Raw genomic sequence first — 17,674 nt, 5'->3', positions numbered from 1 at the left:
GCTCAACCAAGTGATACTAATGGCAATACATCCTTCGCTGGGGTGGTGTGGGAGTGAGGCTTTTCTCAGGCTTCTAACTAACGCCCTGGGGTATTACCTGTCCCGTTAATGCCCCCCCCCCACATCTCAGGATATATTGCTTAAGTTACATTAATAATGATTTAAATAAAACGTTATCCCCATTGGCTTTTATTTCTTAGTCCAGACAATTGTTGCTATTACAATGTATTGCCATATTTTACCAGGTGACACAGCACCTGACGCGTGACTAATTCTGCCTCAACCATGACGACTTGTCAGGGTTGTTGGCAGGGCATTTGGCTGAGTCAGTTCCTGGCCTACTACTAGCCTTGAACAGCTTGACATGTGACTCGGCGGCCGCACTATCAAGTTTTTAGGACACCAATCTGTGACTGCTTCTGTCCCAGCCCTACCTACCATTCAGAAGCATTAGCTTGACAACTGACTGACTGTCAAACCCTAGTCATTCGGAGACGCCAGCTTGTCACGCAACACTCTTTCCAAGCCCTGCCCAGTTCCAGAACCATTGGTGAAACATGTGACTAATTCTGGCCCAACCCTACTGGCTTTTGGGAGTCACGGGAATTACTCGGTACCTTTGGACCCAAACCTACCGTTCTTTCAGACACGTGTACCTGAAAGGAGACTCACTCTGTCCCAGCCCAAACTGCCTTTTCAAACATCGATCTCACATTTGACAATCGTTGCTCCAACTTTGCTTGCCTTTAAGATGTACAGTCTTGGCGTGACTTACCCGCCTTTCAGAGTCCCCGGCTTGCTATTAAGCCTCCGGGCATCCCGTAGCCCAGTCCGCCTGAGGTATTCCCCTTCCAAGCAGCCGTTTATCTCAAATCCCTCCTGCAGAGGCTTGGTTCGCGGCAGTGACCCGACACTGGCTCCGGCCCATTAATAGCCCAGTTAAGTGGTCCATTAAAAACTTCCATTAAGCCGCCTCTTGCTCCCAACCCCCCAGTAGATGTTTTTCTAACTTGGCGTTCATAAATCAGGCGCAGGGCGGCGCAAGAACGGATTCCTACCTTCAGACATCCTGCCTGGAAATCGCTGCCTGAGACTGTAGCCCTGGAGTCCTTACTCGCTGGAGTACAAGTGTGAAGGGCCGAGGAGGGCTGCAAGTACACTCGGGGACCTCTGGCCCCCTCAGTTGCGCCCCCTCAAGCCTCTGTGGATGGACAGTCAGATGTGAATGCTGAAACTGGGCCCAGCTCCCCTTTGTGGGAAATTGGAGAGGGCCTGCCAGAGTCAGCCCTCCTCGGAGGAGCCAAGGCTTACAAAACTGCCAGAAACGCTAAAAGGAAGTCAAACTTATAAAACGTTGCAGCGGGCAGTTCAGACTTCTCAAATAACAGCGGCAAAGACAGCCCCGCCGCCCCCGCCCACCTCCTCCCCGTCTGCACGCTCGTCCTTCATTTTACTCATCCTTGGCTTTCTTTCTGGCGTCCCTGTTACTACTTTTTTTTATCCTCTCTGCCCGCCGAACTGCTGCCTTTGCGAGCCCTCGACGCTCACTGTACTTCCATTTAACCTCGCTCTGTTTTCCGCATGCTTACACGCGTACTTTTCACATTCAACTGACTCTTTGCTTCCTTGCATGTGTTTATTTTCTATTCGCTTTCACTCCCCCTCTCTTGGCTTGGTGTTTTCCTTTTGCCCTTTCTTTCCACGTGTTCTTTCGTATGTCTGCTTTCTTTCTACTTTTGCCCTTCATTTCCACTTTCTTCGTTCTTTCTTTCGTTTTCCCCATTCCATCTTCACCTGATGCCCTTCTCTCTTCCCTTGTTTCACCCGTTCCTCCAATCATACTCTCCGCACCCGCCCACACCCCCTTACACAGTAAAGAAGTCAGCGTTTGGTTTTGCTGCACTGGATAACATACGCAGGGTGCTGCCGTGGGACGCTTTCGAAGGTCTTTGCGATGCTGCTGTAGGACGCTTTCGAAGGTCTTTGCAATGCTCTGTGCATCCAATATAGCTCTCTGGCAAAACATTTTTTTATCCAAATCCAAACTTCAGCTCATAACATTCGCCATTTTAATAAACCCTGAAGGCACTTTCACGAAATCAAGTGAAGTTTCCAAGCTAGCCCAGACTTAATACCATAATACTTTACAAAATAATTCAGACTTGATCAATATTAGTAGCTCTATTAGCAAGCTCAACATGGATCTTTTTTAATTAACTTAACATAGCCACGCAAATATATCCGAAAATCTCCACACGCTGTCCTCCTTTTTGTTTTCATGAATGTAAGTTCACCAAATGTGGGGTGCAAGCGACCTTGCCATATCTAGTGATGGTTCTGGCCTAAAATGATTGCTGCATAAAACCGTTTTTTTTGGCCATGCGAATTTCTGTAGAGGCTGGAAAAAAGCACTCGTTAGCCCACAATATCTCAAACTTGTCTGCTTCTATTTACCGTCACGCAACTAGTGTGTTTAAAAAAATCACATCGACCAGACGTGAGTTATTCACTTTTTAAGGCCGTCTTAACAATATTTCCGGCCACGTGCAATAGGTGGGGATGATCTGCCGCACCAAACGTGCAGTCGGGAAGAGGGGGCAAAAGTAAAGGAAAACTAGTTTGCAAAAAGAGAACTATTCCCCCAAATGCACAGACATCCACAGCCAACACCCCTCCATTCCATTAAGTCGTGCACAGAAGGGTCGCAGGCGGAAAATGGCATGAAAACCATACAGTAATAAGGAGAATCTTCTGCAAAAGACCCAGGGTGATTTGCCACACCAAACATGACAGTGGGCTGCTGCACATTGGCACTAGCATTGGAGGAATAAAGCAAAATGAAAAGCACACATTCACAGCTCCCAATGCATATTCCATGATTTACAAAACCTTTTGTGAACGGTGCATGGCACAGGGGCAACGCGCTGGTCTTGGAAGCAAGACCACGCAGAGCAACATAGGTTGGAATCCCGGATCTGCGCGTTCTAAAAAAAAAAACCAAATAATTAAATAACATTTTTCAATGGGGTTTTCCCACTCAAAAGTGCTTTTGTAAATCGAGCCCTCAGAAATGTAACCCTATTCTGTTATGCATAGCAGTATCAGATGGACAAAAGTAAAATAAAAAACATGACTCAAAAACACACAAAACTTCTGCAGCTACCTATACGTACATATTTAGTCATTCACAGTAAGGTCAAAGCGACAAACTGAACTGAAAAAATTCCACAAGAACACTGGCTGAATCTTGCCCTCAGAGCCCCATATCCGCCACATACACTGGGGGCAGAGGGACGACATAGAAGGTGAAAGGAATATGACATGATGATCTGGCACTGCCAACACGCTGTAGTGCCCCTTTCCATGCCCAGTTGAGGTGGAGGGGCACAATGGCATGAAACACATTCCGCAAAATGAAAAGTGTTTTACGGTATGCATAAAATGCTCTGCCACACTCCATATAAATAAGTGGGGGAAAAACGCATTTCTAAAAACTAAAAAATTGAAACCTATACATTTTGCCAATGCCAATGTTAAGGTTTAATGTATTAGTAAATAGTAAACATAAAATAAAACCAACGCTGTTCAAACCTTAACTCACCCACAGACATTACAAACAACATACAATACTTTCTTTGGTACGTTATTTCGACCAAAATAGGTCCAAAAGCCACGGACGAGACATGAAATTACAATATAATGATCATTAATGATAAAATACGCGAATACAATAAGGATTAAAACAGTTAAAACCAGAAAGTAAAAAGGGCCATTTAGGCACTCAGTGTTGCTAAAACTTTCACTGCAGCAGTGCCATGCTTTCTTTCACCTCTTCCTCCATGCTTGGACCACAAAATTCCCCATGCAGTACAACATTACTTCAGTCTTCTGCCCGGCAGAAACACAGCGCCTTTTTGATCCTGCTGGCCTTATATAGTTTAAAAAGAGGTATCAAGTATTTCCTCCTGGCGCAAAGGTATGCCGGACAAAACAGGACAAATGCACAGTGCTTTCTACCTTATTAAGGTAGAAGGGGCAGAGAACCGAATAACTTGGGTTCCATTTGTGCTTTAAGCTGGCTATGGGTAAAATACCAATATGAAACTTCATGTAAAGGGCCCTCATTAGCTTGGCCTGCCTACAGAGGCGTTGCTAGGGAGGGGGGGGGGAAGGGGGCTATGGCCCCTGGTATTTTGGTTGTAGCCCCGGATAGAATCTCAGGAGCTACAACCAAAAGGCTAGCTAGCCCCCCGTCCCGACAGTCCCGACATCAGCATAGACCCGGGTCTTTTCCAGACCTAGCAACACCCCTGCCTGCATACTATGTTAGTAGCATTCAAAACCAGGGGCTACTTGGGTAAGAGACCGAGCCAACAGAGCATACAGGTTTTGCTCGTGATTCTCTCAACCATCTAGCCATATAGGCCTTCTTAAGTATTGGTTTAAAATTTCCTGGGATGGAATCACGATGTAACCAATAACCCTCCAGCCCCATGGTGGACAGCTCCCTTCTTATTGTCATAAACCATGGCAGACTTGAGCCACCCGAGTGGGTTAACCCCTCCCGGACAGGTCTTCTATAGTGGACCTGTTTACCTTTGGTTTACAGTCTAGCCCAAAGAAACACAGGCCTCATCTGACATATAAAGCCAATACTCTGCAGGCCTAAGTCCCACAGTACCGGGACATTTGCTGCATTGACTGACAACCCCAGGATTGATTAAAAACATTTCTGCTTCACAGCCTGGAGCATGCCGGGACTGCTCATGCCCCAGGGTTCAGCCCCGCAGAGAGCGCCCTGCCGCACCTGACTCTTACATATTTGGAGCGTGACACTGACCGGCCCCTCCCCATGGGCCTGAATAAGTCTAGATACAGCTGCACAGCTCCTGGACAACTTTAACCCAGCCCGGCTCACCTGATCTCTCCATGCACAATTGACCATCAGGCGGACCCCCAGGTAGTCATAACTCACAACCTGTTCAATAGGGCTATCTTTCAGTCCCACCTTGAGCCAAGGGGATTTCTTGACCCACGATTTGCTAAAAACCATTGACTGAGTTTTTGTTGCATTAATTGTTAGACGATTATCCAGGCAGAATCCCTCAACTATCATCAGCTGACTCTGTAGACCCTTTGGAGTCAATGAGAGGAGCACTGCATCGTCGGCACACAATAGGATAGGAATTCTCTCCGATGCCAGCGAGGGTCCATCTGTCTGCTCAGCCATCAACAGATCATTGACCCTATTGATAAAGAGACAGAACAGAGTTGGAGCAAGGGCACATCCATGCCTGACTCAGACTTCATTCTTGACTCTTGAAGAGACTCTGCCATCCGCAGAATACCTAATGACAGCCCCATTATTGTTATATAGTGACTGAATTGCTCTTAAAATACTAATGGGCATGCCGAGATTGTGGCCCACAGACCTGCTCTGGGTACACTGTCAGACGTGGTCTTTAAATCAATAAAGGCATCGTAAATGTTCACAGACTTTAGAACAACATACTTCTGCAGGATCAATCAAAGCCTGAAAACTTGGTCAACGGGACTGACCTTACGCTTGAAGCCAGCCTGTAGGTGGTGCACCGCCACACTCCATTCTTCCAGGTGGCCCAACACTGCCTTGGTGAAGACCTTTCCCCCTGCATGTAGAAGGGAGATTGGCCGATAATTTGCCAGACAACTCATGTCACCCTTCTTATTGATGGGGACAAGGATAGCTTGGGTCCATGAATGAGGGCCTATGTTTACCACCAGCAAGGCATTAAAAAGCTTAAAGAAATAGGATAGCCAGATAGTCATCTCCTACCTATACCAGTCGATGGGCACCATATCCGGGACAGGCGCCTTCCCCAGCTTCTGTGACAGTAGGGCCATCTTGATATCATACATGGTCAGAACAAGGGGAGCAGAATCCTCCACCCTGTGCTATTTGGAGGCAACATCTGATACTGCACAGGATGGCATGCTATGATCCCTATAAAGATTCTCAAAATAAGTAACCCATGCCGCCTCAGGAATACTATCCTGGATCAAATTTGCACTCCCTACCCTTCCAGGCATCAACCTGATGCCATAAGCCTCTAGAGGCCCCAATTTAGAGGCCCTGAGAAGGATACCCCAAAGTTGTCCAGAATATTATGATAGTTTGTCCTTGCCTCAGCCAGTGCCCGGTACTCAACTCCCTGGTACCCTTGGCAAGCTCAATCAACACATTCTTGGCAGCACAACAACCATCATCATACCATGGAGTGTTGCAGATAACCCTACCAAAAGACCAGTACTTTCTCAGGCTATGCCCCAGGAGATGCACCATCTTTTCATGTGCTTGTAGCAAATGATCAATGCTAGACACCTCACTATAGCAAAACGACTTGAACAGGGGCGGAATAGTTGCATACATAACCCGTAGTATAATGCCCAGGTCCAATGCATGCCGCTTAATAGCCTGCCTCACTGTGCCCCTTGATTTAGCTAATGGAATTTCGTGGCTGAAGCCCACCCCCTCAAGCCACAAAATGACCAAGCAACCGAAACTATAATTGGGTTGTGATCGCTTTCAGGCCTCTTCAGCAACCTAAAGCCCTACAGGTGTCCCCAAGCTTCCACATTCACCAAAATGTAATCTATCAGGCTACATTTGGCACGTGATCTGTAATTTATACTCGCTGGTTGGTCACCTTGAAATATTCCATTGCAAGCCATCAGGCCAAGTGAGAGAAACACTCTCGCTACTTCCCTGGCAAATCTATAGCTCCTCCTGGGACACTTTGCCACCAGTTCACCCACACTCCATCTCACATCCTCCTCTTCCATTAACCTTGACGTGCCCTCAAAGGGCTCAAATTGGAGATTTAAATCCCTGCAAATAATGATTTTAGCCAACACAGTTTGACCCTCCATTCAGTTATTCTTTCCTCCAGCAATAACAGCAGGGAATCATTAATAGGGTTCTCCTGACGATTGTATACATTAATGCAAAGAAGTTTAGACCCATCGAGACAGCGTAGGTGAATTTCCATAAAATCAGCGGATACAATAGGGCACATACGAACTGACAAAAATGACTTCACATTAACCCAGATTAACAGGCCGCTACTAGAGCGACCTTTCCTCCCCTTTACAACTGGTACATGAAATCATGAAAATCCCAGCAAAGCAATAAAATCATTGGATCGCACAAAATCCAACCCCTCCACACCCTCCAAATGCTTCAAGAGCCCGGCAATGTTCCACAGCATCACATGCTTTAGGTCATGCTGGTCCATCGAGAGGATTGAGATTATTGAGGCAGTGCTGGTGACACGTACAAACCATCATGAGAAGATTGTGCACAAGCATCCTGGTTGTAATGTCAGTGGTTGATCATTTTGGCAGGCTCAGCAACCCAACGAGTGGGCCCTCCAGGCCCACAAGCTTCATGTGGGGCACTTACCAATTGGCAGCGAGCTAATCCATCCAGTGCGGTACAGTACGGAATTACTGGTCAGAGGAATATACAAGGGCCTCTATAGTTGGCAACCGCATGACCATTACATACAATACATTAGGAACAGTACAATACAGTCTAGAAATGTGCACAGTAAACCATATAAATAAGTAGGACTAATTGTGACCTTATATTAAGTGATCTGAAAACCTACACTCACAATTACTAAAGTAACTAGCTTACAACTAACATTCACAAGTGATCTATAAGTAAGCACACATGCAACACCAGTATACAAACTAAATACAGAACACTATTAACGCGTTACAACAATCCAAAACAAGAGGGTGAGTTAAAGCTTTAGGAGTACTGGTGTTAATGTTGGCTTTATTTTGTGTTTTGTATTTAATAGGCTAAACCTTAAAATCAGTCTTCCCACTGTATATAGATTTTAATTTTGTACAAATAGTAACTAAGCTTGAGTTGTTAAAAAAACCCTCTTTGTACAGTAGAAAGAAATTTTAAAACAAAAAAAGGTTAAGGTTATTATCTATAAAACATTAATATACAATTTTCTGGATTCCATCTGTAACTTGTATCCTATTTTTGTACCCTGAACTTGTCTCAGGAGGATAGCTCAGTGGCAATGTGCTCGCCTTAGAAAAAAGACGACAGGAGCAACACAGGTTCGATCCCTGAGTCTTAAATAACCTTTCATAAACTTAGAATAAAACCAACATTGTGGGAATGTTAACTCTTCATTTTTTATTGTTTTAATATTGTGTCATGAGGTGATCGGGATCAAGAAGGATGCCAAGGGTAACTCACTGTTCACAAATATCTTTATTTGGATAAATAAGACTGGTTGGGCTATTCAATAAAATAGGGAACACAACTCAAGATTTTGGGTTTTCGCAACCTAAGGCTAAACCACTACCCCTGCACTCCCTGGTTTATTGGGAAGGTGTGTTTGTCTTGTTTCCAATGTTTCCCCCGTTCCTCTGACAGTCTGAGGTTTGCAAACCACTCTTCTATTTACTGTCTGTTGTGGGTTTTCTGCCCCCCCCCATCCCATTTTCTCATTACTGTCCATTGTATATTTCTGGGGCCCCAAACCCTTCTTGTCACTTTCCATTGCGGGTTCCTCTGGGGATTCCAAACCCTTCTTGTTACTTTCCAATTAGGCCTCTGTGGCCCTGATCGCCTTTTTCTTAACGTCCCTGTTTGGGTCCCTTGTTCTTTCTCGTTCTTTCTCTGGCTGAGGGGTCAGACCCTTGGTAGATTTGGCCGCTTGATAGTGGATGGAGTCATGGGATGCGATGTCTTATACCCCTACATTGCGCAACCTCAGCCTCTCCATTTTTCCCTTCTAGGTCTTGCTCTCAGGTCCCACCTTTTCCTCTCTAATGTTCCCATACACTCCCTGCGAGATGCTCATCCCTCCTCGCTTCTGTCATGCCTTCCTCAGGCCAACCAGGCCCACTCTAGCCTTCCTGAGGGTCTGTTTACCAATGTTCCTTGCGTTCACTCTCTTTGCTAATGCACTAGCCCCTTCCACATGTTTACCACCTGATGTTTTTGGTCTTATTCCCCACTTCCTCTGCTCACCTCCATCTCTCCTTCACACTACCAGTCTCTACTCACACACCTCTTCACCAACTCCTCTAGGGTTTTCCAGCTATTGTCTCTGCCACCTTCAAGTCCTGAGGATTTTCGTACCTGCTCCTGATCTCTTCCAATTTTCTCTTGGCTTTCCCCACCCAATTTCTTTTGTTCTCCACCAACCTCTGGTTATCTTTCTCCCAATCTCCATCTCATACTCCCTAAACCCTTCTGATGCACTGTCCTACCTCCATCTCTCTCTCCCTCTCTGTTTTACCACCTCCTCTAGCGGTTACCCCACTTCATCTCGCTTCAACCAAGCACTTCATGTTCTCCCCACCTCCTCCAGTCGAGTTCTGACTCTCTTCCAAGCCACTCCAAAAACTGTCTGCCCTTGCCACTCGCCCCGAAACTGTCATCAGTTTGTCGTAGTCATGTGGGTGAGTGTATTACCTTTTTATTACTGGTTTCCATTTTTAGGTCCGCTAAATTGGGTCTACAAACCTAAATGTAGCAATCTTTCTGGCTTCCTCGAAGGTTGCGACAGAGCCCTCGGACAAACCGTGGAGAAACTGTGTGTCTGTTTATGTGGGTCAATTGAGTACGATGGGAAAGTTGGGGTGGCATTTGCAGTCCGTGAGAAAGCAACGACCTTGGTAAGTCCAAGTAAGGTGTGTTCCTCTGCAATCCCTGTGGGCTCAGAAATGATCCAGGTTGGTCTCCCATGGTTGCGTCCACGGATGCCCAGGCCCCTGCTGCCCCATGCCACTATCTTTTCATATGTGCTCGTACAGTTCAGGTTTTCCTAAGATAGATTTCCCTTTGGAGTACTCATGCCACTGTGTCTGTCCCCTGCGCTATGACTTGGATCCAGAGAGAGTCACAAAGGGATCCTTCCTGTTAATCCTCCAGTGGCTTAGGGTGATAACCAGCCCTTTCGGCCACGCCCTTGAGCCACAAGAGCGCGGCAGGGGCTTCATCACAAATGTTAAGTGTTCTGTCGTTTGTTTGTATAGTACTATTGTCTGTGTGCCTGTTTGCACCTGTGACAGGCTCAGGTGCTTGGCCCTGTCAAGTGGGAGCAGGTATATCTCACAGCCTAGGGAAGGCAGCTTACCAAGGCATATGCCGAAGCTGATCGTAGCACAGAGGTGGGGCGAGGGAACTGGAGGAGCAGTCCCTGAACCTCCTGAGCTTGCCTTGTATAGTTCAAATGTTGGTACCACTGTCTATCACACTATGCCTTCTAGCCTCTTTTGTGGTCAAAATGTGTTCTTGTTACCTGAATGACCACATTTCCCAGAATCCAACAGGTTAGCATGGGAGCATACTGTGCCGAGCAGCAGAGAGGCCAAGCACTAGTCTTGCTCCTCCCACACCATCCAAACTACTGACAAGAGCCCTGACTTCCCAGGGCTGAAGGAAGGAGACGCAAGAAGCAAATGCTGACCAGACTAGGCTGCAGAAGTCCCACAGACGACTTGAGCAAAAAGTGGGCGGGGGTCAAGTGTTTTATTTTAATGGTGTCTGCTATTGTAACCCAGCCCCTGGGAAAGCAGAGGGGTAGATTGGCCAAAGTGGTCAGGTGTTTTTAAGGTCCAATGGGAAGGAGGAGGAGGTAGAAGGCAAGGGAATCCTGTGGTATAAAAGAGCTGCACTCAGAAGTGGAGAAGAAGGATATTTGGGTGAGGTCAGAAGGAGAGTTGGTGGACTGAGAGAATGGGCAGAGGGTGGACGTTGGAGGGGGCTGCTGATGAGCTGGTGAATAAGACTGCAGGTAAGGTATTGTTTGTGAGAGAGTGGAGAGGTTGCTGCGAGAGTGTATGTTAGAGTGAGTGGTAGTAGAGAGGGGCATGGGAGCTAGGCGACAGTGAGAGTAGCGGGTGAAGATAGTGGAAGGTTAGATTAGTACAGGTAGAAAGGTGTGAGTGAAAGAAAGAGGAGAGAGGTAAGGGAGGAACTAGATGTAGCAGGGACGTTGGCGAGCAGGATGGAGTGAAAGAAGGCAGGCGTGCGAGAAAATCTAAGCGACAGAGAGATGAAAAGAGACACTAAGGAGCAATGGGAGGGAGATAGACCAGAGAGAGAAAAAGGAGACATATGGAGAGAGGCGAGATTGGAGTGGGAGGGGAGATAGAGGCGAAGAGAGAAAGGAAAGGATGAGAACTGGAGATAGAGAGGGGGAGGGGCAAGATCATGGAGCAGAGAAAGGAGAGTGAGAGGGAGAAGGCACCATCTTGAACATTATGTGTTATACCGTGGGACCTCATCAGAGTAGGGATTCCTTGGAATGTCCAGGAGGGCGTATGGCAGATGCGGTGGTGGCCTTTAGGACCTCATCGAAAGACCAGAAAAGAGCCAGGCAGTAGTGGTTAAGTATCTCTAGATGGGACCAGGGAAGCCTGGGCTATGGTGGATGGAGCCCATGGGAGGTTGATTCCTCCAGCTAATCATCATCATCATCAAAAAGTGCATATCCAAATCCTCGACTATTGAAGCCACCGGTTACACACCTTGCGTGCAAATTTTAGTTATTGTTTGAGGTAAAATATAGTATGACAATGACAGTAAGAGGATATGTATTTTCAAGATAGTTCTTGTGAGAGCATTGGTATATACATTTAATTAATCTATATATTCGGACTATTCTTTAAATTGTGACGTGTACTTTTAGAATGTGCTGTATGTATGATAGATATTTTGTTCTATATGTTAAGATGTACATATGTGATTATCTTCTTTTTTGACTTATTAGTGAGGGTGTGCTCATCTTCCAATAGCGTTGTTTTTATTTTAGGTTTAATAGTAGGATAAACGTTTACGTTGGTGCTCCCAATGTGTGTAGACTTTTGAAACTTTGAAAACTTTGTATAGATGGTAACCATAACTTTTTTTTTACCCTACTGATTGTTTGTTCTTTCATGGGCATATAAGATGATTTGTACTCGAGTTAAGTTGACAGATTTGTTTTCAGTGGGAAGGTTTTTAAGTATGTATTTTTTAGAAATACGTTTCCACCCCTTGTTTTGCTGGTGTGTGCAGAATTTGTTGTGAATAATTTGTGTACATGCAGTTTTTAGAAAATAGAAGGCGTTTGACTTTTGGTGATGCATTGAGATGTGTTTATCTACTGGGGCAGAGGGATAGCTAGTGTGTTCTTGTGTGTGTGTGTATCTGTGTGCGGGGGCAATGGATGATTTTGTGGTTTGCGCTTTGTATTATTCATTTGGTTTGCCCCTCTGTCTGGCTCTCCTGCACTTGAATGAATAGATGTGTGGGTTGTCAATGTTTTTGTGCATTGCTATGCATTTTCTTTATTTCGTTTGTTGTCCCTGTGGCCCTACTGTGATTTAATGTATAGGTGTATGTTTCCTTAGAGCTGTGATTGTAATTGTGGGATTCACTGTATATTTGTTTTCATTTTGTGACATATTATTCATTTCACTTTGTCCCTCCCCACCTATCGCAAGTATCCTGTGGCCCCACCGCATGTTGGATGCGGTGGATAATTTTGTGGTTTTTGTGGAATATATTTTATTCTGCTGTATATTTTTCATTTTGTTTTCTCTTTCAATGCTACCGCACATGTACTGAAATATTGACAACACATTTTCTTACAAAGTGAATGTTTTTTTGGGGCATATCCAAATTATTTCCCGATCATATTGTTTGGGTGTTTGCCGAAAATCGAAGCAGACAAGTTTGAGATATTGAGGTCAAAAGCCTTATTTTTCTGCCTTTGGAAATCGCAATGCAAAAAACATGCATTTTTCAGCAATCGGGGGCACAGTGACGTTACCTGTAATTCCAGGATAGCATGGCCTGCGCTCATGTCCTTTAAGTACTGTGCCCAAGTCATGCCCTTCTGACATGCCCAAGGCACAGTGACTCCATGTGTAGTGCATGTCGGCCATGGCCTCTGGCAATGCTTGTAGGGTCACTGTGTCGGGGACATGCATTCACGGTACACCCTGTGGGCATTAAAGTAAAGGCAGGGTCAGTGACCGGCCAAAGTTGCCCACATGTCACACACATGAGTGCCATTCAACTAATCTTCCCACAAATACATTCTACTCTGATGTTTTAGTGAACGCTTTTGAAAAGTCTGTCCAGGGAAGGGCTACAAAGGGTTGGCAAATCCAAACAGTTGCAAGTCCCTTAAAAAGCCCCACTGGGATTTTTTGCCGCCACCTAGTGTATACACTGCCTACTTGAGGGTACCAAACTCAGAAAATGCAAACCTCTAACAGTAAATCCTAGAGCTTCATTAATAATGAGCGCCCCCACACATATCACTTTGCACATAAACTCCAGAGACAGCAGATAAGTACATCTCAATAATAGTGGATTGTTTTTTTATTGTCTAGGGCAGCCTCTAAGTTTTGGATCAATGTAAATAAGGGTACCACCTTAACTTTAGGAAGTTGAAATGAACCTTGCATGTTGCAGCTATATCGCTGAAGCTGGAATGCTATCCCACGGAGTAGTTTGATTGTATCTACTATTTTTAAAGGAAACGCCACAACTCGAAATGCTTCTTGACGAATATATTATTAACCAGCCCAGTGGTACTCGTTTCATCAGTCACGGAAAGAAGAGTTAACCGCATCAGAAATGTAGCCTCTTATGTGCAGCTTAATTCATCTTTTATAATGGCGTAACACTGGAGCCCAGTCTCTAAGCACGTACCAGCATTAAGACCTGTGTTGCTCTGTGTTGTCTTTCTTCCAAGACAAACGTATTGCCCCTGAGCAATCCTCACAGCCCTAGACTTAGTGCTCTACAGCAGCCGCTCCACCCATTAAACAGTGTTACAGCCCCTATGAGATTAGGTAGCAGTGTTTTGTAAAATAGTATTTCTATTAGTAATGTATGTAAATATGTCCTATGTAAAGTGCTTTAGATCAAAGCGCTATATAAAAAAAGTATTATTATTAGTAAACAAAAATGGCAGCTTGTTCTGAACCTAAGACTTATTTGTTTGTTAATATTTTATTTATTTATTCATGTGTAATGCGTCATCAGGGCGAAGAGAGACAGATTCATGCTAGGCAGACAAAAAGAGGGAGGCTAGGGAGTGGCGCGTTATTTAAAAAGGTGGGTCTTCAGATTTTTTCTGAAGGTTGTAAGATTAGGTTCTGATCTTAGAGCTACTGGGAGGTTGTTCCACTGCCGAGCTGCCTGAACCGGGAAAGATTTCCTGGTACCCATGGCTTGGGTTGCTTGTGGTACCTGTAGCTTGCCTAATGTTTGAGATCTTATGGTCCTGTTTGGGGTGTATCGTATAAACTTGGCTAGAAGGTAAGATGGGGCCGCACCATACAGACATCTGTGTACTAGAGTCATGGATTTAAAGAGGATTCTCTCCTCGACTCTAAGCCAATGGAGGGATCTTCTAGCCTCTGTCACATGACTTCTTCTGTTGATTGATTTTGTAACCCGGACTGTGTTGTTTTCCATTATCTGACATTTACTAATGCATTTTTAGCATGGCCGGGAAAGGACTGTTCTTCGTTGAGTGTTTATCTGAGATTTATTTTTCCCAATATGTTGAAGTGATGTACAGTTGAAGAAGCAGGATTGCTACACCACCGCCGTATCGTGCTTTGTAATCTCCTGGCCATTTATACCAAGAAACCTGCAAGTAAACCTGCCCAAGAGCTTATTAGCAGTCTGGAAAGATCAGGGCATCGTGAACTTCTATATGCGCAGTCCTTCAAAACAGACCCCAGAGGGTCTACTTTTAACAGTAGGACCAGTAGAGGAAAACCTGTGTGCAGTCCCACAATCGTGGTCAGACCATTTGATTATAGCATGTTAATTGGATTGCTCAAAATGACCCCAAATCATAGCTCAGCAACCATCCACTAATCAACACGCTCATATACCGACAACTCAATGCATATCAGAGGAAGTTTTGCAAACAAACCTTTAAATCCATTGATACCCCATATCAGATCGTAGGCCATGATAATGGTCTTCTGAATACAATCCAGCCTGAATTAGAAGATCTTTGAGCATAGTCATTGTCAAGCCACTGAAAGAATGGAAGCTACGTTGGAGCACAAAGCGTGCACATGGACCCACAAGGACGGAACGGATTTCAAAGCGATATCACTGTTAGAAATGTGGTCTCATCCAAGACAAACTACACTCTCAAATACCTGCTTGAAGTTTCCAGAGGACCGTGGCGTCAGAAGAGGAAATCACAAAGAGTAGATATCACAAATAAGGCCAATAAACGTGTTTGAAACAAAAACATCAACAACATGGGATAGTATGAGGTAAAAAAACATTTAGTTTTGTGGGCATTTAAGGGACGCCTTTTTGTCTTTTTTCAAAAAGATCAAACATATGAAAAATGTGTAGTGAAAATGGTGCACAGCATGCATCCATCAATCATTCATCCATGACTCCATCTGCTCATCCGTCAATGCACTCATCCATCACTGCATCCTCCCAGCCGTCATCTGTCCACTCATCCATTCGTTCACTTATCCACCCTTCCACTTAACCCTCATCCATCCATCCTTCACTCACTCATCCATCTGGCTGCTCAATCAGCCATCCACTCACCTATGCAGCCACCCACTCTTCCATCCATGTGTCCACCCATTCAGTCATTTACCCATCCATTCAGTCACCTACTCATCTATCCATCCCCAAATCACTCCAGTCATATCCTCATGCATCCAACCATCCCTCCTCCACTCATAACTTCATTCATCTACCTACTTATCCATACATCCACCCACTCATCCATATATCCGCCTTCTCATCGATATAGCTGCTCACTCATCCATCCATCCACCTGCTCACTCAGCCACCCACTGATCTTGCCATCCAGTCCTCATCTGCCCACCCACCCATCCACCCACTCATCTGTCCATCCATACACCCCCACTCATCCATCCATCTGCCCACTCACTCATCCACCCACCCATTTACCTATGCATCCACTCGTCTAGCCACTCACCTATCCATTCATCCATCCATCACTCAACAATCCACCCATCCATCCACTCATCACCCCATCATACACTGATACATCACTTATCCATCCTGCCATCCAAACACTGATCCATCCATCCCTCGTCACTTCATGTGTACTCTCAACCATGCACTCATCCATCACCTGTCCATCCATCCACCATGCCTCTGTATGCATGCACGCATACATCACCTGAAAGAGCCCATCTATACAATACCCAGAATAAAGACTCCATCCGCCCCTGTGTGATCTGCGCTGCCCGATGTTCGTTTGCATCGAGGACCCCGTTTTCATTTCAACAGGAGATCGAATCCAGTTCCCTAAGGGGGTCCATTTGATGGGTAGCATCCTCTGGGACAGTCTGGGGGTCGGGAAGGGGGCGTAGCATACCTGTGAAGCACATGTCAACAGGTCCCCTTTATATTCATTTCCTGGCGCAGCCAGATGTGCCAAAGACGCGCCTCGCTTTAAAGTTCTCTCGCACGTGGGGAACAAATGGTAAAAACAATAGCGTGAGATCCAGGCTCCCCGAACCCCTCCCGCGCCCAATTACAAATAACTTCAGCGCGGAATTTGGAATTCCACAGACCAGATCCAGAGACCATCTATTGCAGCGCCTGGTAACACCTAAGATCGGACTCCGAGACCGGATATCGTGCAGAGCAGGGACCGGCAATAGCGACCAGCTACGCTATACAGAGGAGGCTGAGCAAACTCAGTGGCCACATGCAGAACAGAGGGGCGCCGCATAGCAACGGACAGAAAAAGTAGAGAGAGCAGAGACCAACTTTAGGGAGCAGTTATACTGTAGGGATCCGCCACAGAAACACAGTACTGTACAGACAGCAACTTCAGAGACCAGCTTCAAGACCGAGATTCAGGACCGACAATAACTGCAGAGATCACACACAGCAGAGGAGCCATCCCAGAGACAACATACTACACAAAAAGCGCATGAAGTGACTAGCAACCGAGACCACCCTCAGATACTCTACAGTGTACAGAGAAGGATGCCTTCCAGTAGATACAAAGAGTATACATACAGTACAAAGGGTTGGAACATAGTCCAGAAAAGGCCGAGGCAGCAGTTTCATGGACCAGTTTCAGGGATCGGAGCACCCAAAATAGTCACAGAAAACAATTCAGAACCCAGAGCAACTTCAGAGACCAGCTACAGAAATGAGATTCAGTACACAAAAGCAGAGAGAGGCACCTGCCGCGAGAGGGCAGCTACAATAGAGGTCAGACTGTGGACATTGAGAGCAAGTACACAGATGACTTATGAAGACCCAATACTGGGCAGCAAGCGACAAAAGAGAGCCACAACTAATGGCAGCTACAGAGACCTGTTACTGTGCAGAGTTCAGAGAACTATTCCAGCTACAGAGATCCAATGCTCTCCAGAAACGAGGGACAGAGATCCGATACCATACAAGCAATGACTACAAAAACATGTATTGCGACACGCTAGAGAAGGGATCTATTCTAGACGCTGCCACATCAAGTTACAACTGAACCTATAAATACAAGCTGTAGGGGATGATGGCAAAAGAGGCCACTTACAAACATACCAACAACAAAATACATACAGTTGAAAGCCGACAAGGCAACTACATAAAAGACCGGCTACAATAAAGCCAAGCTAA

At 45.5% G+C, this 17,674-nt stretch overlaps 1 protein-coding gene across 2 annotated transcripts in view; it reads right to left on the bottom strand.

Moving 5' to 3' along the window:
- Positions 1–17,674, bottom strand: part of ALX4 (ALX homeobox 4) — a 187,500-nt gene that overhangs the window by 125,668 nt on the left and 44,158 nt on the right. Inside the window, exon 1 of one of the 2 annotated variants that reach the window (XM_069623315.1) lies at positions 1,059–1,290. The exons of the other annotated variant lie outside the window; for it this stretch is intronic. Within the exon in view, the coding sequence (XP_069479416.1) occupies positions 1,059–1,068 (10 nt within the window). The 5' untranslated portion in view covers positions 1,069–1,290. Of the gene's footprint in view, positions 1–1,058; positions 1,291–17,674 lie in introns of those variants that run through there. 2 annotated transcript variants of the gene reach the window in all.

The sequence above is a fragment of the Ambystoma mexicanum genome, chromosome 11 (genome assembly GCF_040938575.1).
Source record: "Ambystoma mexicanum isolate Mex_15411 chromosome 11, UKY_AmexF1_1, whole genome shotgun sequence".
Taxonomy (NCBI): Eukaryota; Metazoa; Chordata; class Amphibia; order Caudata; family Ambystomatidae; genus Ambystoma; species Ambystoma mexicanum.
The sequence above is the reverse complement of the archived record's forward strand: the minus strand, read 5'-3'. Positions and strand labels throughout refer to the sequence as shown.